The sequence below is a fragment of the Hippocampus comes genome, unplaced genomic scaffold (assembly GCF_001891065.2).
Source record: "Hippocampus comes isolate QL1 unplaced genomic scaffold, H_comes_QL1_v1.1 scaffold458, whole genome shotgun sequence".
Lineage (NCBI taxonomy): Eukaryota > Metazoa > Chordata > Actinopteri > Syngnathiformes > Syngnathidae > Hippocampus > Hippocampus comes.
In genome coordinates, this window is record NW_017805628.1 from 415,040 (window position 1) to 436,970 (window position 21,931).

General features: G+C 44.5%; 3 protein-coding genes across 3 annotated transcripts in view; all 3 read right to left on the reverse strand.

Moving 5' to 3' along the window:
- The window catches only part of LOC109522720 (meteorin-like protein), a 4,297-nt gene extending 1,488 nt beyond the window's left edge, over positions 1 to 2,809 (reverse strand). Inside the window, exons 1-2 of the mRNA XM_019881478.1 lie at positions 2,594 to 2,809; positions 878 to 1,296 (exon numbers count right to left, since the gene is read on the reverse strand). Of these exons, the coding sequence (XP_019737037.1) occupies positions 878 to 1,296; positions 2,594 to 2,703 (529 nt within the window). The 5' untranslated portion in view covers positions 2,704 to 2,809. The remainder of the gene's footprint in view (positions 1 to 877; positions 1,297 to 2,593) is intronic.
- Positions 2,810 to 4,252: 1,443 nt separating this feature from the next.
- Positions 4,253 to 8,649, reverse strand: cbx8a (chromobox homolog 8a (Pc class homolog, Drosophila)). Its single transcript, XM_019881518.1, has 5 exons — positions 8,384 to 8,649; positions 8,146 to 8,189; positions 7,688 to 7,753; positions 7,153 to 7,219; positions 4,253 to 6,933 (listed from the first exon to the last, which is right to left on the reverse strand). The coding sequence occupies exons 1-5, from the start codon at positions 8,450 to 8,452 to the stop codon at positions 6,241 to 6,243; spliced, it is 939 nt and encodes a 312-aa protein (XP_019737077.1). The 5' UTR covers positions 8,453 to 8,649; the 3' UTR covers positions 4,253 to 6,240.
- Positions 8,650 to 12,341: 3,692 nt separating this feature from the next.
- cbx4 (chromobox homolog 4 (Pc class homolog, Drosophila)) lies at positions 12,342 to 20,583 on the reverse strand. The gene is made up of 5 exons (XM_019881517.1): positions 19,249 to 20,583; positions 19,094 to 19,137; positions 18,548 to 18,613; positions 16,831 to 16,897; positions 12,342 to 15,168 (listed from the first exon to the last, which is right to left on the reverse strand). Exons 1-5 carry the CDS (start codon positions 19,315 to 19,317, stop codon positions 13,693 to 13,695), a joined length of 1,722 nt encoding a protein of 573 aa, XP_019737076.1. The 5' UTR covers positions 19,318 to 20,583; the 3' UTR covers positions 12,342 to 13,692.
- Positions 20,584 to 21,931: the final 1,348 nt, after the last annotated feature.

A 21,931-nucleotide genomic window follows, 5' to 3' on the forward strand; every position in this document is an offset into this window, starting at 1 on the left:
AACCACTCTGCCTGCCATTCCACCGCTCGGTTATTCTCCGACTTTGCTAGACGCTCAGCAAGCCCGCACACATGGATCAATGCTGAGGCATTTGTGGAATCTGCAAACTATTTGCGGACTCAATTCAGGCCTGTTTGGCCTGCTGCCCTCCGACCGCCCGGAAGCTCTTGGGCCCACTGTGCTTTGTCGTCCAGGATGGGAAGCAGACAAAACGGCAGGCTGACCAGCAGCTGCTTGTCATCGACAATGTGAATGCGATGTGGAATAAACCAGCTGCTGCTTTTTAGGACTTTATTAAGTTTTGGTCAAAAGGGTTATGAGCTAGTAGAATCAATAGAATTGCTAAAGTGAAGACCCTAATTGGCCCTTTTCTACCGAATTCTAAACACTCACATTGATCTATTCCCATTTCGCAAATCGTAATCATTTTGAATGAGAAACATTTGTTGTATGCTTCATAAATGTTGCCCTTACATTTTTTATGGCCCTTGATAAACGCATTTCAACACCCAAATTTTTTATTTTAAATAAGATTCTCTTAAAGGGTAACTCAAGGCAAAAAAAACGGGCCAGAAGATATGTTGTTTTGTTTTTTAAGACCCCAATAATCGACTATAAAGACGCAAAATATAAAATACTCATTCAAACTTCTGTAATGATTACATAAATAATCGGTCCAGTTCCGGCAGACAACATGGCTCACCCAAATAGGCTTAATGTAGGACCCTGAGTAGATCGATAGGAATTCATAATTACGTCTGAATTCCTCTCTCGGCTCATCAGTACGGCACTGATATTAATCGTTCTATGCAGAGGATAAAGGATATATGAATAAAAGTCATGTTTTATTGTCAGAGAATGATTGCTTCTCAAGAGCAGATGAAAGGAGGAAACTCACTCATGTGGTCCGGACCGGGTGTGGCGCTCCTGTTGGCCATCAGCTCATATCTGAAGCCCATCCGACGTGGGCTCCATGATTCACCTCCCGGCCGGCTGGTCTGGATGTAGATGGCCGGCACGTGTGTCCCTTCTGCCCCGATGCAGCTCACGTGTTGCGCCCGCCCGCCGTCGGTCACCAGCGGCTCCAGCTCTCCGCCGCGGTCGATAAACAGGCTGGCGCCGCCGAAGCTGGGCGATGCTTTGATGCAGAGCATGTTGCGCCTGGCCGAGGAGAACAGGTTGGGCTCCAGGACCACGCGCAGAGCTTGGCCCGGGTAGAGCCACCTGACTGAGCCTTCTGTGCAGCGCAATCGCACCTGAAGCACCATCCTGGCGTCTCCGCCGACTGGAAAGCCACTGCATCAGCAGGAAACATCATTCAGGTCTGTCAGGTATTTACTTTTTTTATTTTTTATTTTTTGGGGGGGTGGGGGAACACGTTTTTAAAAACAAGACAAAAACACAACAAATTCAACAAACAAGAAAAATCCAATTGGGTTGATTCAACATGGACGGAGTGACCTAGATAATTGAGAATCTACACCGATGTAAAGTGCAAACAATTTTTAGTCAGCACATTGGTAGTATTTTTTTTTCTATTGATATCGTAACCGTATCTTTAAAATAATTGAAGCAAGGTCATATTCCAATTGAACAAAATGCCTTTTGTAAAAATAGGCATTTTTGCCGATGTTTCTGGACTCTTTGCATCATCTTTGATATGAGTCATGGCCCTCAGAGTACTGGTGATAAAAACTGAAATAGCGGCGATGCCTGCACAATCTTTTCAGATCCAATTCAAGAGCTCTATCAAAGAGTTAATATGGATTTGATTGACTCTGTCATTTATTTATTCAACAAAATGTTTCTTACTGTTGCTAGTTTGCAATGGTGTACAAGTGAGTTGAGTATCTATCTAATGGCGTATGGCAGGTTTCAAAGCAAATGTGGTGAAGCGACATTTAGCTGTTATGCTGCAAGGATAAATGCTTTTAAATCCAGATTCATAACTTTGCTTCCCTCCGATACTTTTGATTCAGATCTTTCTTATAAGCATTTAAAATCAATTTCACTGTCAGTAATTTTAGACAGCTTTTGTTTATTTCTTTACTTGGCTGTGGAATTCCTTTGTATGTTTTGTTTGTAAACATATTTAAATGTTGTCAATGTACAGGCTTTCAGTCGTTCTGAGTCAGATACTTCTGTCTGCTCTACTCTGCTGTAAATGCTTTTAGGTGCTGTGCTTTTAGTTGTGTGAAACACACCAAGTTGCCTTGTGTATGAAAATGCATGTGCTATATAAATACAACTTGCCTTGCCTCAACTCGACTGCACACCACAAGCCACAATTTTGCATTCCACCCTTTGACAGTGCCAATCACAACAGAGCCTAATAAGATTTATAAAGACTAGTTTTAAGAATGTCTCACCGTCTTTTGGCTTTTTTTAACCTCAAGAGTCTGAACCATCAACATATTTGAATGTTCGAATTGTTACGATTCGTATGTACTCAAACCTGTTGTTATCATAAAATGTCAATAAAGGCATAATATAATTAATCTAATTGAATGCGGTTTAGGGTTATTTTCTCAATCACATATTCGCAGTCCGCATGGTTCCTTCCATGCAAATCAATGCCCGAAGCCACACTTGCCTCCCGCTCCAGTTGCACAAGTCAGCCGCACAAAACCACACTCGTCGGCTCAGAATGAACGCGACCAAGACGAGCACGCTGGCAAACATGTCGAGCACGTTCCGAAGCATCCAAAGTCGTCGTGAGAGAAGCTCATGGCAAGAGTGTAACGAGCCGCCGTCCACTACGCAATACTGGTTGATTATATGAGGCGCGTTCACGTGGTCCGCACGCGCGCTCACGTTGGTATAATTGATTGAAAACAGTGCCGCGCTGGTAACGGAATTTGTCACTTTAACAAGAATGAGTTGCTTGGATGGGTCATTTTGAAGCTCCACAAATGAAGGACGGACGGAAATCTAGATGCATCTAACATTTTAACAGTTCTGTCCAAAAGCCTTTGGTTTGAAATGTTTAAAATGTAAATAATAATTTGATGGCTGAGAACTATTAAAGCAAATTTGTTGTGGGTTTATTTTTGACTGGTGGGTTGTTTATAAATTATTGTAGTTTTTATGATTATCTAATTTAGAGGCCATTTTTGTAATTGTGTCATCAGATATAAAGATGAGAATTTTGCATGAAAAAAGACGCATTGAATAGTTTATTGAATTTTTATGTATAAATAAGTAATTGTTGTACAGTTGTGATCATACTGTACGTTTACATACCTTGCAGGCAAAATTTGGGAAGAATGGCAAGGTTTTTGGAAAAGCAACACATAGGGACCATCCCATTATTTTCTTTCTTATGGTCTTTTATTAAATGATTCGTGTTGTTTTGAAATGCCTCACCGTTTAATTTGAAAACAATTGAAAAAAAATTCTGACGAGCACGCGTTCCCGGTGTTCGCAGCGTCATAGAGCTGCCGAGTGACATCACGCCAGCTTGCCCCTCACGTGAAAGCACAAAATGGAGGCTATGACGCAGCCAGCTGCAAATATGTCAAGTGGGATGTTTCCACCAATACAATAGTCATATTGTATGGGTTTATAGTTTATATTTACAATGTGTGTAAATATAAACATGAATCCATGTTGGCTGACTTCAGGCTTATGCGAAACGAAGGGCGAGGGTGTGGGCGTGGGAGCGATGTCGATAGTGGCGCCCTCTTGTGGAGGCAAATGTGAATGGAACATAAACGTCATCGCGAAGGCCCGCGAGCACAATTATTTATGTTATGTGGGGAAATTGTTGTCGGCATATATGTGCAAAAGATTATTCATTTTTAGGAGTACAATTAAAACATACAAGTAAACGATTTGTCAACGCAGTCATTTACGGTTTATGATACATGTACGTAGGTGATTACATCAAAAGTAAAAGTACGGTTTATTATTTTTGCTTCAGATATGTTTCTACAGAAGTGTGTTTTCAGACAGAATTTCGTTTAATTTTCATTCATATTATATATACATCGGAATAAAAGCAACGCAAAACTGAGTCTTAGCTTTGTGGTCCAAAGAGATTTTTTTAATGAAAGAATGAATGCAGCCGACGGCCCGACTACGGGGGAAAAAAATGTAAAGTTATACAAACATTCGCCTCCAAAATTGCATTTTGCATCGGGTGTAAGCATAGAAACAATTACATATATTTCCAGTGTCAAAACTAAGCACTAAAGGTCACCGTTACGGGCCGCGCAATTATAAGCTTCCATAATGAAAACTTTTTTTTTTCTGTCAATGTCGACTCAAATCTCAGGTGAAGAAAATGAAATCAAGACCTCTCAACTTGTGCATGTCCATGACAGGAAAAAACGCTTAACACTGTACACCGTGATAGTTTATTTCCAAACCATTTAAAACAAAACCTCGCCATGTTTTCAACATGAATACTGCAGCTCTGCACGTGCGTGAATGAATCTAAAAGTATTTCATCATGTTAGTGATTGAGGAGCAGCGGCATATCTGGAGCATAGAAAGCATGCAAAACGCAATTTAGCTCAACCTTGGCTTAATTAGTTCTGCTGCACGGTGTTCATTCTTTGAATGATCCGACACGTGAAATGCAGGGAGGCCAGTAAAAGTGAAACAAGCCGAAAGAAAAGTACACAAAAATGACATAAGTGGCTTTGTTGGCAGTCAAAACGGCTACAATGCATTCTAAAATTGGCCAACATTATATTGTGCAAAAAAAAGAAAAAGAAAAGCTTTGTTACTCTTTAATCATATGCAAGGATTTGCTTTTTAACAATTAAATACTGATGTTTGAAAGCTCTATTTTTTAAATGTATATATTAGCATAATGACAGCAGCTTAATTGTTAGTAGCTTCATTAACTAGCCACAATGTTAGGTACACCTGCACAAATGAACAATGTGTATACAAGGCGGGCCATAAGTAGGGATACACTTTAAATTAAGTACTTTAGAAGATGGCAAATAATTTGATGGAACAAAGGCCTGAGGGAATAAATGACTGGGAAGGTAGCCTGGATGGAAGGAAAGGAGGAAAAAAAAATCTGGTCTGAGGTTGTAGAAGAACAAGTAGCTGGGCTAAATAAAAGGACAGCAAAATGGCAAAAAAGAATAATAAAAAGCAAGCCTTTGGGAAAGGCCGGGAATGGAAAAAAGGAACAAAAGGAGAGAACGAGGGGAAGGGGAGAAAAATAGATTGAAGCAAAGGAAGGAAAGAAGTCAGGTGGGAATGAAGTAAGTTTCAGCAAAGGAACGATGCAAAAATGATGCAAGAATGAATGCAAAACCAACCCTAAGTTAAGGAAGGAAACAAGAGAGAAAGGAAGGCCGAAAAGTAGGTTGAAGCCAAGAAAGAATGCAAGGATGCACGGATAAAAAAAGGATCTGATGGGCTTTTGTACTTAGGCCAAAGCCTTGTCTAATATGAAAATAATTTGTGGGGATCTCGAAAATAATTACAAACCTCTGACCTACTTTTGGCTCATCGACTATTATTTGTTAAGTTTGCAGTGGTCATGTCAAACTGAGAATTTAGAGGCTGACTTCCTCATTCCAATTAATAGGAACAGGATACAGTTGTATAACCACGATAGTACTGCTGTCAGTGTCAATCTAAATTGTGCCTCCCAGCTGTCCCTAATAAAGTGACCCATGTGACTTCCGAAGTGTGTCCAAAAAGCTCCAGGACTAGTGTAGCAAACAAGAGATTTCAAATACAAAACCAGCAAGGGGACAGGGGTGAGGTGTCGCGACGACTTCAAGTGACTTATAAGATGCAAAAATAGTAGTCATTCTTTGCAGAGGATAAAGAGCTTATGCCTGTTACTTTTGCTATATTGTCTGTTTACATGTGTTGATGCACTACTTGAGTTCAAATGTCACTGCTTAAAAGGTTCAGAACTATCACAATATTGATGCTAGTTCCGTTAGCCGGTCTAAGGTGTTTTGCACTGTTAGCATTAAGCTAAACCGACTTTCCGAAATCAAAGCTGTGTGATTGTTCTTAAATCCACATGCAGTGGCCTCTTTTTTGAAGAATCCTTCATTATCTGCCTAACTGCTGCTTGGTGTGAGGTGAGTTGAGTACTCGTCTCAAGTTTTTGCTCAGAAGTCAAGGCAAAAGATCGTCCTGATGACGGCTCGTATCTTGAAAAACTTGTTGGTCTGGCTACTCGTAAGTCAAGACAGCACTTCAAATGGTTTGCGACGCCAGTCCTGGAACTTTTCTGATGCACCTCATCTGTGTTTCTCATCTTTTCCCTCGAAAAAAACCTTTGTCGGTGTAGTTCTCTCTGACGGTGACGGTGAGCAGGTTCATGGTGACGTCCGTGACGGTCACGGTGTCCATGTTGGTGAAGCGAGGGTTCCACGAAGAGCCAGAGGCTGTGGGGGGACACACTACCCCGAGTTCTTCTCCCGTAATTATCGGCAGGTTCCTGTATTTGTCACGGTGCTTCAGAAGCGCCATGTAATGAGTCCTGCCTCCTAGGTCAGTACGAGTGTAGGCCATGCCCATGTGGTCACTGCTGGATCTGGGCGAAATTGTGGTCTCCTCCTGGAACCTTCTGGTCAGCTGGGCCAGGCTGGGGTCAGAAGCTGTCCTGTCATGAGGTAAGCATCTCGACATTTTGGGGGCAGGTTCTGCGCTTTCATCGTCATCCTGCTCGTAACTGTGACGCAATTTGGGCTTGCGTCCTCTCTTTTTTGGACTTGACTCTTGGTGGGAACTTGTTGCTGATCTGGGCCTTCTTTCTGGTTCTAGTGCTTGGCTGACGACGCTCTCCCCTCGGTTGACGGCGCTTGGGGGGAAAATGGTGGGGACCACAGCGCGCAAACCTTCCCGTGCCCTCGGTGTTTTGATGGGCTCTGGGACCGGATAGGATACCTGGATGGGTCGGACTGGATCTCGTCTAAATTCATATGTTTTCTCCCGAGCTTTGGCCTGTGTGATGGTGACACAGTTAAGTAAAACAGAACTGAATTTACACAGTAATTCTTTTGCATATCACTAGTAGGAGCACAAAATACACTTTGAGGATCACTGCTGTCAACCCAAGTAATGTAAATCCGTATCCCTAAGCAACAATTTTACTTACTTTAGTTTTATTTTAAATCTGACAGAAAAAAAAGATAAGATAGGTACATAACTCGGTTAACCAACCTTCAACAGAAATGTCTCAGGCTTGGGTCCTCGCTTTTTGGGCCCAAAAAGCTCTCTCTCACGTTCCCTTTCGAAAGAAAATACGTTAAAAATATTCATCATAAAACATTTACAACAACAAAGAATGTTTTGATCTTTATTGTTAGCTAGTTAGCTGCTTTGTTGAAGCTAAATCTAGCAGGCAATCTATCTATCTACAATGCTACAGTAGCTAGCAATCAAATTAGCTAGCTAAAGCAGCCAGCAGTCCATCTACAGATTCTAGACTAACTAACCTGCAATCCAGCTAGCAAGCTATCGATATATCTGTCCATCTATACATGCATCCATCCATCCATAGCTAGCCACAGGAAAATGGAAATAAATAAATTGAACTATTGAATTGAACTTTCTTTGGTATGGGAAGTCAACCACCTTCCTCCACAGACTGACACTGGACGTGCCATATAATGCACTTTATTTGTTTTCTAAAACGGTTTTCTGCGTTTTGAAACGAGACCAGCCCTTTTCCCGGAATGTATCTTTGGGCTCTCACCTCTCCTCAAAAGCTGCCAGCAGGCGCTCATCCAAGATGTTCTCCTCTGGCTCCCATGTACTGTACCTGGAACAGGGAGAGGCATGTTTGGCACCGTGCGGCGACACATCTCAACAGAAACACACCAACGAGCCATTCACATGGACGGAAAAAAAAACCTAACTTTCACATAGAAGTAGTGGAAGCAGTGAAGCTGAGAAAAATGCCACCAAATAAAAAGGATTGACTCTTGGGAATAAATTTATTTAACTTCATTGAACAAATGTTTGAATTCGTTTTATGAATGTAGGTCAGGCCTCGGCAATTCTGCGTGTCTACTGTAAACACGGATGAGAAAACATGGCTCCAACAGCCTTGAACTGATATTTATGTTGTTCTGTAGGCCGCCACCCGGGGTCGCTGCCCCCTCTGCAACCTTACGTATTGGTTTCATGAAGAGAATTGCGTACTGTACTCACTTGTGAGACCAGCCCTTCCATTTCACCAGATATTCCCAACGACCCTGCGAACAACACACACGCGAACACGCGCCCACACACACGCACAATCGGTTTATTAGTGCCATCGGGTTCGGGCGTGTCGCCGCTGCACAAACACACGCTTGCGTAACAGGCGGAACCCGAAAAGTACGGAGGGCCAACAAATAAAAGAAGCAGCAGCTGCAGCAGCAGCAGTAGCCGAGCACCACCACCGTACCCGTCTGATCCGTCGCTTGATGATGGACTCGGCGGCAAAAACGCTCTCCCCGACGGCAGACAGCTCCATGACGCTCGCTCGCAATCGCCCACGGCGCCGAGGTCTTATTTGCGCCCGCTAGCCCGCGTCCTCCTCGGGCTGCTTAATTCCGCACATCCCATAATACGCAATCTGGCGCGGACGACGGGAGGGGAGGGGGGTACTGGTGACGTGCGCGCTGTTGCTAAGCACCGCATTAGGCAAGGGCGGGCGATGGCGGAGCGTGATTGGCCACCTTGTTGCTATGGTGACGACTGGGGGCGGGGTTTGAGTGCCGCGGAGCCTGTTGGAATGTGCGCAAGTGGCGGACCTGGTGGCTGCCGCTTCCCGGGAGCCATAAAGTCCCTCCGGCAAACTTTTCAAAAGAAGATTGATTTACTTCAGTGTATTTTACTGTCGATATATTCACGACCACTCCGAGTCCACACAAAATGCCAAATGGAGAGTTGCATCTAAATAATTGATCAGTCAGTGGCAATAAAAAGAGCCACTGACATCATAAAGGATGATGAAATGGTTTGTCTGATTTAATCATTTTATTTGATGTCCTTTAAGGGTGGTTATAACAAGAAGAACGTTTTTTTCCAGCGCTTTGATATTGAAAGAAATGCGCATTTTATTGATTTTACGCATGTTGAATGCTCCCTTCTTTGTGGTATACTAACACGAAATAAATTAGCTACAGAAATGTTGCGTTCATTGGAGAAAACCGTGAACAAAAAATGCGACATCAACATTTTTACTCGGATGTCTTTTTTTTTTACCTGACACCAAAAGGCTCTTTTCACCACACAAGCAAGCTTTTAATTGCTCATAAATTGCCAATATTGCAAAATTATTTAAACCTAGACAATTACACTGAGATTTTTTTTAAATCGTGTTCATTCAAAATGGGGAAAAAACGGCCACCCTCTCGCCAAGTAATTCAAGTTAAAGGTGAGCGTCGCATCAACGTTTTTCGGGATATGAATTGGTCACGAAAATTCATTTTTAAAAAATTGAATGATGACTTTCCAGCCGAGACGTCTGGTTAACTAACGAGTTAAATCACAGCTCATGAAGGACATTTGAACGGAACACATTCGACTGCATTGAACATTTGATTTGATCAGAAATACATTTTAAGCTTAGAATGACAAACAGAACATCCCGTGACGCTGTTGTTTTGGGTCTATGCGGGCAGCCTTATCATCGAAAAATTCGCCGTTGGTATTTCCTAAAGTAAGAATATTATTTTCATCGTAGGTTAGATTAGTTTTAGCGCTGGAAGGTGATTATTGTGCATTTTTTTTCATTAAAAAAATCTAACAAAACACATTCTTCAATATTTCTATTATTAAATTAAGACGAAGGATTATTATTATTATTATTATTATTATTATTATTATATACATATTCTTGTTGTTATTCCTGGCCATTTTATGGATCACATCAAACAAACAGTGACAATTAAAACGGAACGAGAACATTTCTATATCTGCACTTGACGTGACAGAATATGTAGGTCAAATTTTAAACTAAAAAAACGACACGTCAGACGCACATTGGTGTGTTCAAATGTTCGAAATGGCGATTGCCGTTCACACCAAATTTTTAGATGACTTCTTCTGCTGTTGATTCCACTCACATTAGCGATTTGCCTCCGCTTATTTTCGTTTATTTTCAAATAAAAGGGCCGCGTTATATTACTTACTCCAATTATGGCAGTTATAAAATATTAAATAAATTAATATTAAAAGGTAAACTTCATCCTCTCATGGGTTATTTTCGCCGTCATGTGAACATTTTTTTTGTTTGTTTCCTGCTTCTCATTTAAGCTCCGCAAGTCCAAAATGTTCGAGCAGCACTACGCATATAAACGCGATTTATCCCCAGCAACAATGAAAAATGTCCATTGCCTTCCTACGATGATGCTGAGAACGTGAGCGTGCAAACGTGACGACGAGCAGAAGACAACGCACGTTTGCCGCGGCCTGGCGTGACGCGATCTTGTTGGAAGCGCGTGTAAACGTCACTTACCGCAGCGGCGTGATTAGGTTTGTGCCTCTGACACAGCGGGCGCACGCTTGCATCTCCATATTTGGACGCCGGTCGACGCTAACGCGGAAGAAGAAGAAGAAGACAAGAGTGCGAGCGAGCGCCACTGGCTGGGTGGTTTCTGGGCAACTCGTGTATGCTGCACATTTGCTGGCGTGCGGGCGACATTTTCTTTTGCAGCGTTTCCAAATGAGAGGAAAGACCTGCGGCGCCTTGGCGGTGCAACATTTCCGGAGTAGCCATTCATAATTCCGCCTCGACAAAGCATGTTTTGGTTACGACTAAATTAAGATGGACTCATGAATCATACCGAAGAGGTCTTTCAAATATTTTCACATGACAGTTCTGTACGGCGCCAATATTGTTCCAGTTTCAATTAAAAGTGAGCATCATTGCAAGAAGAATTTCAAACGTGCTATCCCCCCCTCCCCCTCGTTTTGCGTCCAAAATAATCTCAGTCGTGTGTCGGTATCATTACATCTGACCTACCTAATTTTATACCCGCGGGCTATTTGCGATATAAACGAGGCCAGTGAGGCCCAAAATGTATTCGAACCTGGTTGGAATTGATTCCGGCAGGCTGCAGGCAGGCCTCGTGCGAGGTCTGATTAAAAAAAAAAACGGAATGTCAAACATCACACTTGCTCTCAATATGTCGGCCCGTTGCACTTGAATGCATGATTGTGTTGTGCGCGCACACGTGCGGGGCACAGGCGAGTCACATGATCGAGAGAATCAAGTTATGCTGTTGATTCCCCCCCCCGTAAAATCAGGAGAGAGACACACATGACCTGTTTAAAAAAATCCCCTTTTGTACTCTGCATTCACGCTACAAAATTACAAACGCGTTTTAGGAGGTTTTTATTAGCGTGGGGGTTCGGCTATAGTGTCTGCATTTAGCTATTGTTAGCTCAGAATCGCTGCGTCATCGTGACAAATATTGAGAAGAAAAGCAACAGACAGAGAGAACAGTCAAGTTTACCTTGGGCCAGAGCGCTCCAGCGTGCTCGAGGAAACAAATAATTGAAATGTCCGGTGCTTGTTTTGACATTCTTTCGTGCTATAGTCCTGCTTGTTGCCCTTGATAGAGCAAAGAACCATATTTGGTCAGTCCAAAGGGTTAGCTGACTGTAGGCAGCACAAGTATGTGATTTATCCCAGCTACACTTCTACCTTTATGAACATTTTTTTTTTGGTACTGTATGTACTGAATAATTTCAACTCAAGCGTGTCTACTAAATGGTTAAGAAAGGAATGACACAGCAATCAACAGCTGCCGTCCTTCAAATTGCTCTAATGTCGAGATAAAGTTTAATCAATGCAAAGGACCTTTGTACAGGATTGTTTCTGATCATACAACATGAGCGTTTTCTTTTCGGCGTTGGCAAGCTGATGTAGCAAAATCCAAACCGAAAGCACAAATCACTCAGGACAGTGATTCGCATTCGTGGTGGATGCGGCGAATGATCACAGACTGTACAGTTCAGTTGTATTCAACTTGAAGTTCGATGCGTTTGTGTTTAACTTGGAACATTCAAAACTGGAAAGTGAATCCGAAGATTTGTTTTCTAAATACATGTTTGAAGATTTTTATTGAAAGACTGGGAATTTGAATGACAAAGCATTAAGCTGTTTTTCATCATTTTAGTTGACTCATTTATTTTTATTTTTTTTGGAGGGAGGCGTGGCTGAATTTGTGAATTCCTCCTCTCCCACTTCTGTAAGAACTTGATCGTCTTCATTCACATCAAGTGGTTACTGCCGCAGTTGTAAAGGGTTGTGAACGACTCTTCTTAGTGGTGCGTCAGATTTACAGCACAATTATTTTCACTTTACGGGGACTTAAAAAAAACACACGTTAAGAAATAACAAGACCAAAGCGTTACTCGTAACTTTGCTTTCTTTATTGTCAAAGTGTGCCGACAGCAGTGAGCCAACTGACTCCCTCGCCAACTTTGATGACAATCCTTGTAACCAAGTGCAAGAGAGGCTAAACAAATAAAAGCCCGACAAAACAAAACAAACAAAAAAAAAAAGACAGAGAAAACCAACGTTAGCACATTTGAAACATTTGTTCAAAGATCACTTGCAGCTTCTTCTGCGACGGATTCAATAAATACGCTCGCTTCCGGTGCATTCTTGTAGGATTTTAGCATTCTTAGACTGGGTTTTGCATTCGGTGTGCGTATAGAAGAGGAGTCCCGCTTTACATCCAACAGATTCGACATTTGCATTCTAAGCAGCAGAAACAAATCAGCTAGCGCTCACGAGAAGTGTCACATTCCGGTCCTCGAGGGAGAGACGGAAGAGATGCAGGAAGGCGGCCCTCGAGGACCCGAGTTTGAGACCCCCCCCTAGCTAGACTATGTTCAACTGTCCATATACCAACGCTTCGATGAGTCACATTTCACGGGGAAGGAGCGACCGGCGAACAAACCAGCAGTCACGCGCCTTTTCAGATCACGTAAAGCCCGGCACAAAGAACTGAGCAGAACGACGCGAATTCGGTGTTTCACATTTTTCAGAACGGCGCCCGCCTGAATTTGCGTACGTCCGCGTCACGTCGACGTGGCACGATGTCAAGCGTGCCGATCTCGAACGCGCAACAACGAGGCACACTCCCGTTTGCTTGACAAACGATCAATTCATTGCTTCGAGACGCCACGAATCAACCAGCATTTGCGCGCGATCAACCAAAACCAGAACGATGAATCGATTGCACATCACTGAATCGAAAACGACCTAAAAGAGAGCGTAGCTTTGTCCCAAATAATGAAGGCAAATGACCATAACTGACAGGTGGATAAAAAAGAATTGCTTTCAGTTTGATCTGAGATCTCTATCGACATCACAAGTTCCTCCCTAACACTCACCAGGACCCCAAATAATCCATCTAATCGATACAAAATACAGATATACCTTCATACATCTGAGATTACAAGTTTGATACAGGTATGGAACAATGGAATATATTTGTAGACTTCTTTTTTTTTTTTTTTTGGAGTTTAATACATCCCATTGAATGTATTCACTCAAATCCTCGAGGGCACTTGCTTGGCTACGTTTCAAAGTTATGGTATAAAACGTTGTATGAAACATATTCAATTTGAATTATAAATTAGAACTTTGCATATGTACAAAATCTCCGTTGGTTATTTTTTGTTTGTTTGTTTTTTTTGTTTTTTTTTTTACAGTATGCACATATGGACAGAATCGGTCAGTCATTCGCTTGCTTAGAAAGAAACGTACTCCTTGAAGGTTACGGTGAGACTGTTTGTTGTGACATCAGTGATGATGATATTCCCCATAAAAGGAGAGATTTTTTTCGCAAGAGCCGCTTTAGTCTTCTGCGGCGTGTCCTCGCTTGCCACGGGGGCGGCGGGCGTGGGTGGTGAGGGTTCAGGTTGCGCAGCGGTTTCGGTTTGGGGTTCGAGTCGGGGAGCGCGTTCGGGTTGGGGGTCAAGTTCAGGCTGCGGCTCGGGTCGGGGGGCGGGTTCAGCTCGGGTCTCCGGCTCAGTCTGCCGCTTTGTCTTCGGGCAACTCAGGTCCATGGGCTCCTCCTGGCCGCCACCGCGGTCCGCCGCATCGTACGCGGCGATACGTCCGGTGCAGTGGAGGTCCATGGGCTTGTCCTGAGGCGGACTGAGCACAGTGCCGGAAACGCCGAGGCTTCTGGTGGCTAACAAAGTCTTGGAAACCCTGCGCTCATCCGCCGGCTCGGCGAGTTTTCTCTTCCGGCTGCTGGGGTAGGACGGAATCCTGATGTGCTCTATAATCGTCGACGTCGGGATGTTGCCGTCGGCCGGCCAAGACGTCGGGGGCGAGCTGGCGGTCAGCTGCAGCGGGAGATCATCGGGTAAGTCGGCCTGACCTCGAGCGACCTCCGTGTTGTATTCCTCGGCCGTGCTGGGCGAAGGCTTGAAGAAATGTCTGTCCTTCGGGGAGCACTTTTGGGGGTGATCGGCGGCGGGGAGGGAACTGCTGCCACAAATCTCTTTGGGAAGACCGTTCTCCGCCATTTTGGTTCTGTGCGCGGGATTGCTCGGCGACGCCAGGCCGTTTGGCGTTTTCTCCCCCCCGCTCGACGATTCCCCGTGTTTGCCCTTTGCTCCGTGAACCTTATTACCGTCCATGTACTTGCTCATGACGATCACGATGCGTCCGTTCTTGTTTTTGTTCTTGATGATCTTCATTTTGCTGCCGACGGAGCTCGGGAGGGTGGCGTCTTTAGGATCAGCCTTAAGAGCTTGTTCGCTTTCGGCGTCTTTGGGGGCTGCTTTCCTTCCCTCCACCGCCTGCTCTTTGACTTTACTCAAGCAGCCCGTGTCTTTGTCACGCACCCATTTCTGCTGCAGCGCCAGAGGCAGATTCCAGCCGGGGTTGGCAGGTTTACTGGCTGCTTCCTGAACTTTGACCACCTTCTTAAGCTTTGAAGCCTGAGCGTCGTACATATTCGGGTCGGGCTCGTAGTGGTGGTGCTTCTTGCTGTTGAGCTGATAGATGTACTTCTTCTTGCTGTTGGCCAGCTGCTCGACGGGCACCTCCTGGCTGCTGGGCTGGTACTGGTGGTGCTTCTTGCTGTTCAGCTGGTACTGCTGAGGTTGGGAACGCTGCACCGGGACGGCGTCCGACTTGGGGCTGTCGTCTGCGTCCGCGGAGGCGTCCTCTAAGCCCGCGGGGATACTTGACCTCCGGGCAAATGAGGGAACCTAAAAGGATCGACAAGATACTTTGAGTCCGCCGCGTGAAAATGAAAAGAGTACAGGAATCTTTGTATTTCTGACCAGCTTGGAATGTTTTGTCCACCTCTAGTGGGAATGAACAAAAAAGGAGATTTCGACAAAGCCCTGAGGAGGCCTCGGCAAGAGAATGCAAACAATACTTTGTCTCCACTGTTTGACACTAACAAATCAAATGCGCTTCGGCAGGAGTGTCAAACATAAGGCCCGCGGGCCGGAACCGGCCCCGGAGGAGGATTGATCAGGCCCGCAGGATCATTTAATTGTGGAAAAAAATGCATAAAAGACAGTATGAATATTTTTAATAAAATGCAATTCATGGATTATCCGATAGGGAGCCGACTGTTTTATCTTTAGTTTGTAAAGTACAGGTAGGGATTACATTTAGATTTTATATGCACAGGTGTAAATGGTTCAAAAATTCCTTTCTTTATAAATCTCGTTTCATCTTAAAATGCATGACTATATTTTTCAATACCAATCACTCGTTAAAAGTTTTGTGCCTTTGTCCAATTCAGTGGGATCAGCTGCAATGCATATATGTGAATGATCACATGCACATTTGTCAAAGGAAATCCAAGGTGTTTTGTGAAATGTTTTCTAAAAGATATGTTCATGAAATGTCAACATTTTCCAAATGTTTTTGTGGTTCACAAAACCAAAACAAAGGAAAGACATGATATTTTGGATATTTTTTGGCAGAATATGGTATAATTTTAATGGTCCGGCCCACAATGTCAAATGAGTTTGACACCCCTTGCTCTACGGTATGGATATTTTTTTTTCCACTGCAACACTTTTGGCCTGGGGCCTTGCTGAAGCCACAAATCTAATGGTGATGTAAGACCTCCGCACAATCCCCTGCAAAAATCCATACAGGACTCAATTCTTTTGTCTCTCCCTTTAGAGGAAATGAATAGAGTGCATCCGCGGAAGACTCCGTGCTTACGCGAAGATAAAACGCCGTGCTTCGATATTGAAACACACTGCGCCATAACCGGATCTATCCCACCCACCCCTTTCTCCCTCCAGCACAGGCTGACCCATCAGGCTCTCAGAGGGGCACTGCTGCGGAACGCTCAAGACCCTTTGGCTGTGACCTCGGGTCAGAGAAGTGCCACCAGACATGTCACGCTTCATCTCTTGATTCCTGACCACGAGTGACTCCAGCTAAGGAGCGCTGCCGCATAGCAACCGGCCCGATATGTCCACATTCGCTTCATAACAAGCTCCATTAAACCTGGAAAATGGGACAAACCCAAGCACGACGCCGCACCGGTTTTAGCTAACGTGCTGACTCACTAACTCTAAATTGAGCGTGTCCTAAAAAAAAAAAAAAAAAAAAAAAATACGAGTCGACTGTATCCTCCACGCAAAGCCAGACAGTAGAAGGAAATAATAAACATCCAGATCCAACAAGCTCGCTCAGGACGCACTTGCGTAACCTTGGGAAACAAACCGAGGACAAGCCAGATGAAGAACCTCTTTCCCCTCCCGTCGCTGCCTGAAAGAAAACTAAAAATAACGACCACCATAATAACAGCAGCTCGAGAACGCCTCACAGGAATCTTCCCCCACCCCCCCCTCTCCTGTCTGACCTCTCACTGATAAGAGAGGCGTGACGAAAATTACCTGCAGTAGAAGATGTTTTGGTTTGGGCCCCCGTTTGCGATATCCCATCAGCTGTTCCTGCCTCTCCCTGTGAAAACAAAAGGATAATTATAGCTTCTCATGTCTTGTCTTATTGAAGTGATATCCGATATGAAATGGCCTTTGGGATATAGTCTTCCACTTTCCTTAACCTATTCAAGGTCAAATGTGGAATTTGGCGATGAAAAAAAAAAAAAAAGCCAACACGTGACCGAAGCATTGTGCTCTTTATTTGCATGGCGCTCCACAGTAATCATCCCGGTCTGTATTCTCATTATCCTGCAGAAATTCAATTAAGGCTTTTCAGCCAAGAGACTCTCTGCTTGTCTTTCAAACATCCGCCCTTGTGCCACTTCCCCGCTATACGCTCTCACAACTGTAATTAGGGTCATGTGGTACATGTCAAATGGGATAAATACACGCGAATAACCCCAAAGATGAATACAGGCTCATAGTTTAGCAGGCTGCATGTCGGGCTAAAGTAGAACAGGGATTTTGGAACAAGATGGGAGGACAGAAAATGCATAATGCGCTTGTAATGGCAAGGCCGCGATGAAATATTACCACCAGGAATAAACCTTGACTAATCAGCGACTCGTAAATAACGAGCGGCGGACGAAGGCCGGCTAACGCGGCTCTCGCCGAGCATGCTCTGGGCCTACAGATGTTCAAGACATCAAGGCTGTGATGGTAAACAGCCGAGCGCTTATTTCCAAACGCAGAATCCGACGAGGTGACCCCTATTCACAGAAGATTTGGCAATTACAGGCTCCCTTGTCGGGTCCCCTCCCCCATCCTCTGGGAGTGGGGAGGATTCCGCACACACTGCACACAAGCAGCCCTCCGTGACCATCAGGACGGAGCCAGACGCGCACATGCGGGCTGCCAGCGTTACACTGTAGAAGCATGCGTGTCAATTAGCCCCTTTCTAAAATGCAAATGTTGTTTCTGACAGGGGGAGCCTCGATGAGTCCTGCAGCCCGCGCACCATTACAACTCATTAGCATTTAATGTCAATGCCTGACTAAGGTTTATGATTATTATGCAGGCCTCAAACTTGCCCCAAAACCTTCGAGTCTGTGCATCCAGTTCACAGAACATGCAAAAACGCCTCCCAGGAACGCTCACTGGTCATTTTATTCCGATATTACAATACGGTGCTGCTTGACCATGGTGGCAGATGACAAATAACTTAACAAGCGGCAGTTTGGCAGGTGTAATTAGTAAATATTTCTCCAAAATGATGCTTCAGGCTCTTTATTGCCACTCTTAGCTGAAGTTTATTGTCAAACTAAACATCAAATATAGAGAATTACAACTTGTGTGTCGTAAACAACATAGCTTTGCCTTAAGGAACGTCCGGTCCGGTGAATGCTAATAAACAATACATCACATATTTGAAGACAAATGACAGCGCAACGCAGTGCATCCTACAAACTGGCTCGTCAGCAACTGTAGGTATTGTTGCATCTCGTTTTTTAAAATTTTGATTCGAACAATATAATGCATGATATAAGCCTAATTCATGTTTAGGCTCTATCCAGTGTATCCTCGTTCAAGAAACTCTCACTGGCCCTTTTCCCAGGGGGTCAAGGGGGGTATCAGAGCGAATGGAGCGTGGCCCCTCCCCCCATGCCCATATAAGGTCACGGTCGAGTTGGAGGAGGCCTCCACAGTCAAAGTCCAGCCTGAGTCTCACCTGTATTGAAACGCAACCAGGAGGCGCGGGTCAAGGATGTTTTCCTCTGGCTCCCAAGTGTTGTATCTGCAGGGAGGGGCCAAAATAACTGTCATAATGATGGTGGGCCAATGAAACCCACCCGACACCATTCCAGGTCATATTAGGCGATATAGACAGGTTATGCGGGCATTTAAAGGTAATTACAGCCATTGCCGCGACTCGGTCTGCATAAGAAAGCAGCACATTTGATCGCAAACGGTTATTAGTTAGTTAGGAAGAAGGTGGAGAAAAAAAAAGGGAAACGGATCTGTTGTGTGTGCTGTCTCCGCGCGCCAACATACAGTCGGCCATTTTAGCAGCTCTGTCTCTCAAATTCGTTGGCAGAGCAGAAATAATTAAAACGGGATTACATGGCCGTGCCTACCCTCCCTTTTCCCCTCGCATAAATTAGTGAAGGCATCCACGGATGAAACACTTGCCCGCATACACACACTGCGCCCGTGTATGCCCTTTCTCATTTGCATTATCCACACATTATTATGAACAGGCAGTATCAAGACTTACTTAGGTGACCAGCCCCGCCACTTGACCAGGTACTCAATCTTCCCCTGCGTTGATAGAGAGAAAAAAAATGCATCCCCCCCGAGTTTTAAACGCACCATTGTAATACGTGTGCCGTTTTTTTTTCCCCTTGCAAAAAAACGCACCCTGCAGTTTACCTTGCGAATGCGCTTCTTTTCGATGCCCTCCACCGCAAAGACGTGCTCCCCGGCGGCAGGGAGCTCCATTCTCGCCGCAATCCGACCTCAAGTGACGGGTTCGACGGGCGAAAGCGATGTATGCAAAGAAGGAAGGGGGGGAAAAAAGCCAGACAAGGCAGGGTGGTCGCGCTCGCTCGCTGGCTTGGTTGTTTTCCAGTGTGTATCCAAATCCGAAGCGTTATTCCCGTCCGGCTCGCCTAGTCCCTCCTTTGCACACTCCACGAACAGTCCTGGCAGTGTGCATCGAGAGAGACAGTAACAGCAGAGCCGTCGTGAGCTGATCCAGTCGTGCAAGAGCTCCGGCTTTGGCGCATGACGTCAGAAGGGGAGGTGGAGACCTCTCCTGGTTGGGCTCCATCCCTTCTCCTTCTTCTTCTTCTCCTTCGTCGTCTTCTTCTTCTTCTTCGTGGACGTGTGGGAATTTAAATAAATCACTACGTTAAGTGTCGCGGCACTTATGCCCCGCTGGTGTATATCATGTCAGGAAGCGAGGAGGAGGGAGATACGCCCTTCTCTTATGTGTTTACGTATGGGCGCAATAATGGACGTGCATTGCCTGTGAAAATGTCAACCGCAAAAAGAGGAGTGGTCCGTTCACAAGCGAGCAAACATTTCGGATTTATGATTTAAGGGCATCAGAAATGGCACATTAAAAAAAAAGGCCATTATAACACAGTTGTTCGGCCAAGCAGCTCAAGACAAAGGCAAAACGTTTCGTGCTTAGCAGACGAAGCGTACAAGTGTCTAATGTGTCTCGAAATACGAAATCCTGGGGACGAACACGGCATTTTGGAGTTTTTCAGGACCGAGTGTAGGAACGCGTGAAGTGCAGGTGCAATCTGTTTGTCTTTTTTTTTTTTTGCTTTAAAACTCAGCAGAATTCTTCAAGGACATTCCGAGTCCATTACAATTTACAACCAAAATAAGAATAAAACAATATGTTCATTGCCGCTGGACGAAGCGTTCTGTTGTGTTTTAAGTTGATTTTTATGAACTCTGTAAGAGCCACGCAAGTATTTGTAGGGGGAATTTCAAGGGTAAATGAATAAAGTAAGTGAATTTTCAGTGCAATTCTGTTCTTCATACCTCAAGGTTCATCTTTTCGCAGCTAAATGGGGAAAGAAGCCATTCAAAGACGAATATAAACCAAAACGGTTTTTAAAAAATGTCAACACGGGTCATGCTGCGGGACTCCACCGTTCTGAGTCTCAGGATAATAAATCTCTTAAGTGTTGCTGGTGGGGAGTTTTGGGGGATGATTTTCATTGTGACAACACTGTCAGAAGTAGGCTCATGTATGAGGCGATTTCTAGTCAAAATGCCACCATTACGTGACAAAATGGTCACGTAACCTTTCCCATCTTTATTCCTGGAACTAACGTCTCACCATTTTACCCCTATGAAGATAAGATGTACTTTTTTTTCTTCTTTTCAAGTCAGGGTGTTACACAAACAGCAAGGTCACGGCGGCAGCAAAGGAAAGGACACTTAAGACCAGAATTGAAAAAAATTCTCCCACACTTTCATCCAGGTTAAGTGGCTTACTTTGTCACTTGGTTGTTTATTTATCTGTCCCGGAAAAGGCCACAGTTACAGAGACTCCAAAAATGGGTCTTAGTTTGAAGTTTCTACCTTTAGTGGTGAAAATGAACTCCTTTAGTTCATATTTTGTCGGTGTTACTCGATTGCAGCCGGAATTCTGCTTTTTATGTACTCACCCTTTAAACCGCCCCCCCCCACCACTACAAATGCGCGTGTTTGCCTTGTAGATTTGCTATCTCAAGACTTTGAGCCCATTAAAATCGTTCGTCTTGTAGCTCTGACCGTTTTAGCATTGATTCACATTACTTATTTTTTGTTTATGCGTTGACTTTGCGTTCCAGCTTTTCATACAAAAAAGTGCCGATGCCCCGTAAGGCAGCACGGAGGATAACATTTCGATCTTCTCACTGCACTGAGCAAATATCGGTCTCACCCCCCCCCCCCACACACACACACACACGCACGCACACAGATTGTCAGAACAGTGCCATGTCCACTGGGCTCAACTGCCGTTAATTTAAACGTTGAAAGACGGTAAATCTTCACCTTTTCAGTTTTCACGCCACCATTATTCGTCGGAGCCGTTCATTTCCCGTTTATTTCCGCCCCACGTGAGCAAGAAACGTGCAAATCGCCCGCGTCACTTTTAAGTGCGGTCACGTATGTGTGCCCTTGCGTCCTGTAACAGTGAAATAAATACATTCGAAAACATAATACATAAAGAAAATCACTGCGGACTCGATTTGAAAATGGGCCCCAAAATGCAAAACTTCTGCTTAGTGGCGATCCCCACCCACCCAAAACACCCACCAAACACCTCCGCGCTGGAGCGGACGTTTTTTTTTTTCATGCTTGAAAAAATAATTCAGCATGAAATGGGTTAAAACGAAGCCCGCAAAGCAGAGCTGCGGAGAGCAGCCTATTGCGCGCAGGCACGATCTATCTCTGCCCAGCCATATATGGTCATGCACCGAAAGCGGCCAAATGCACCACTCGCGCGCCTTGCAACACTCCACTTCGGCACCGCAAATGAACACGGGGGAGGCTTAAGACCCCACTAGCAGCGAAGTCGCTCGATTAAAGCGTTGAATTTGCGCCC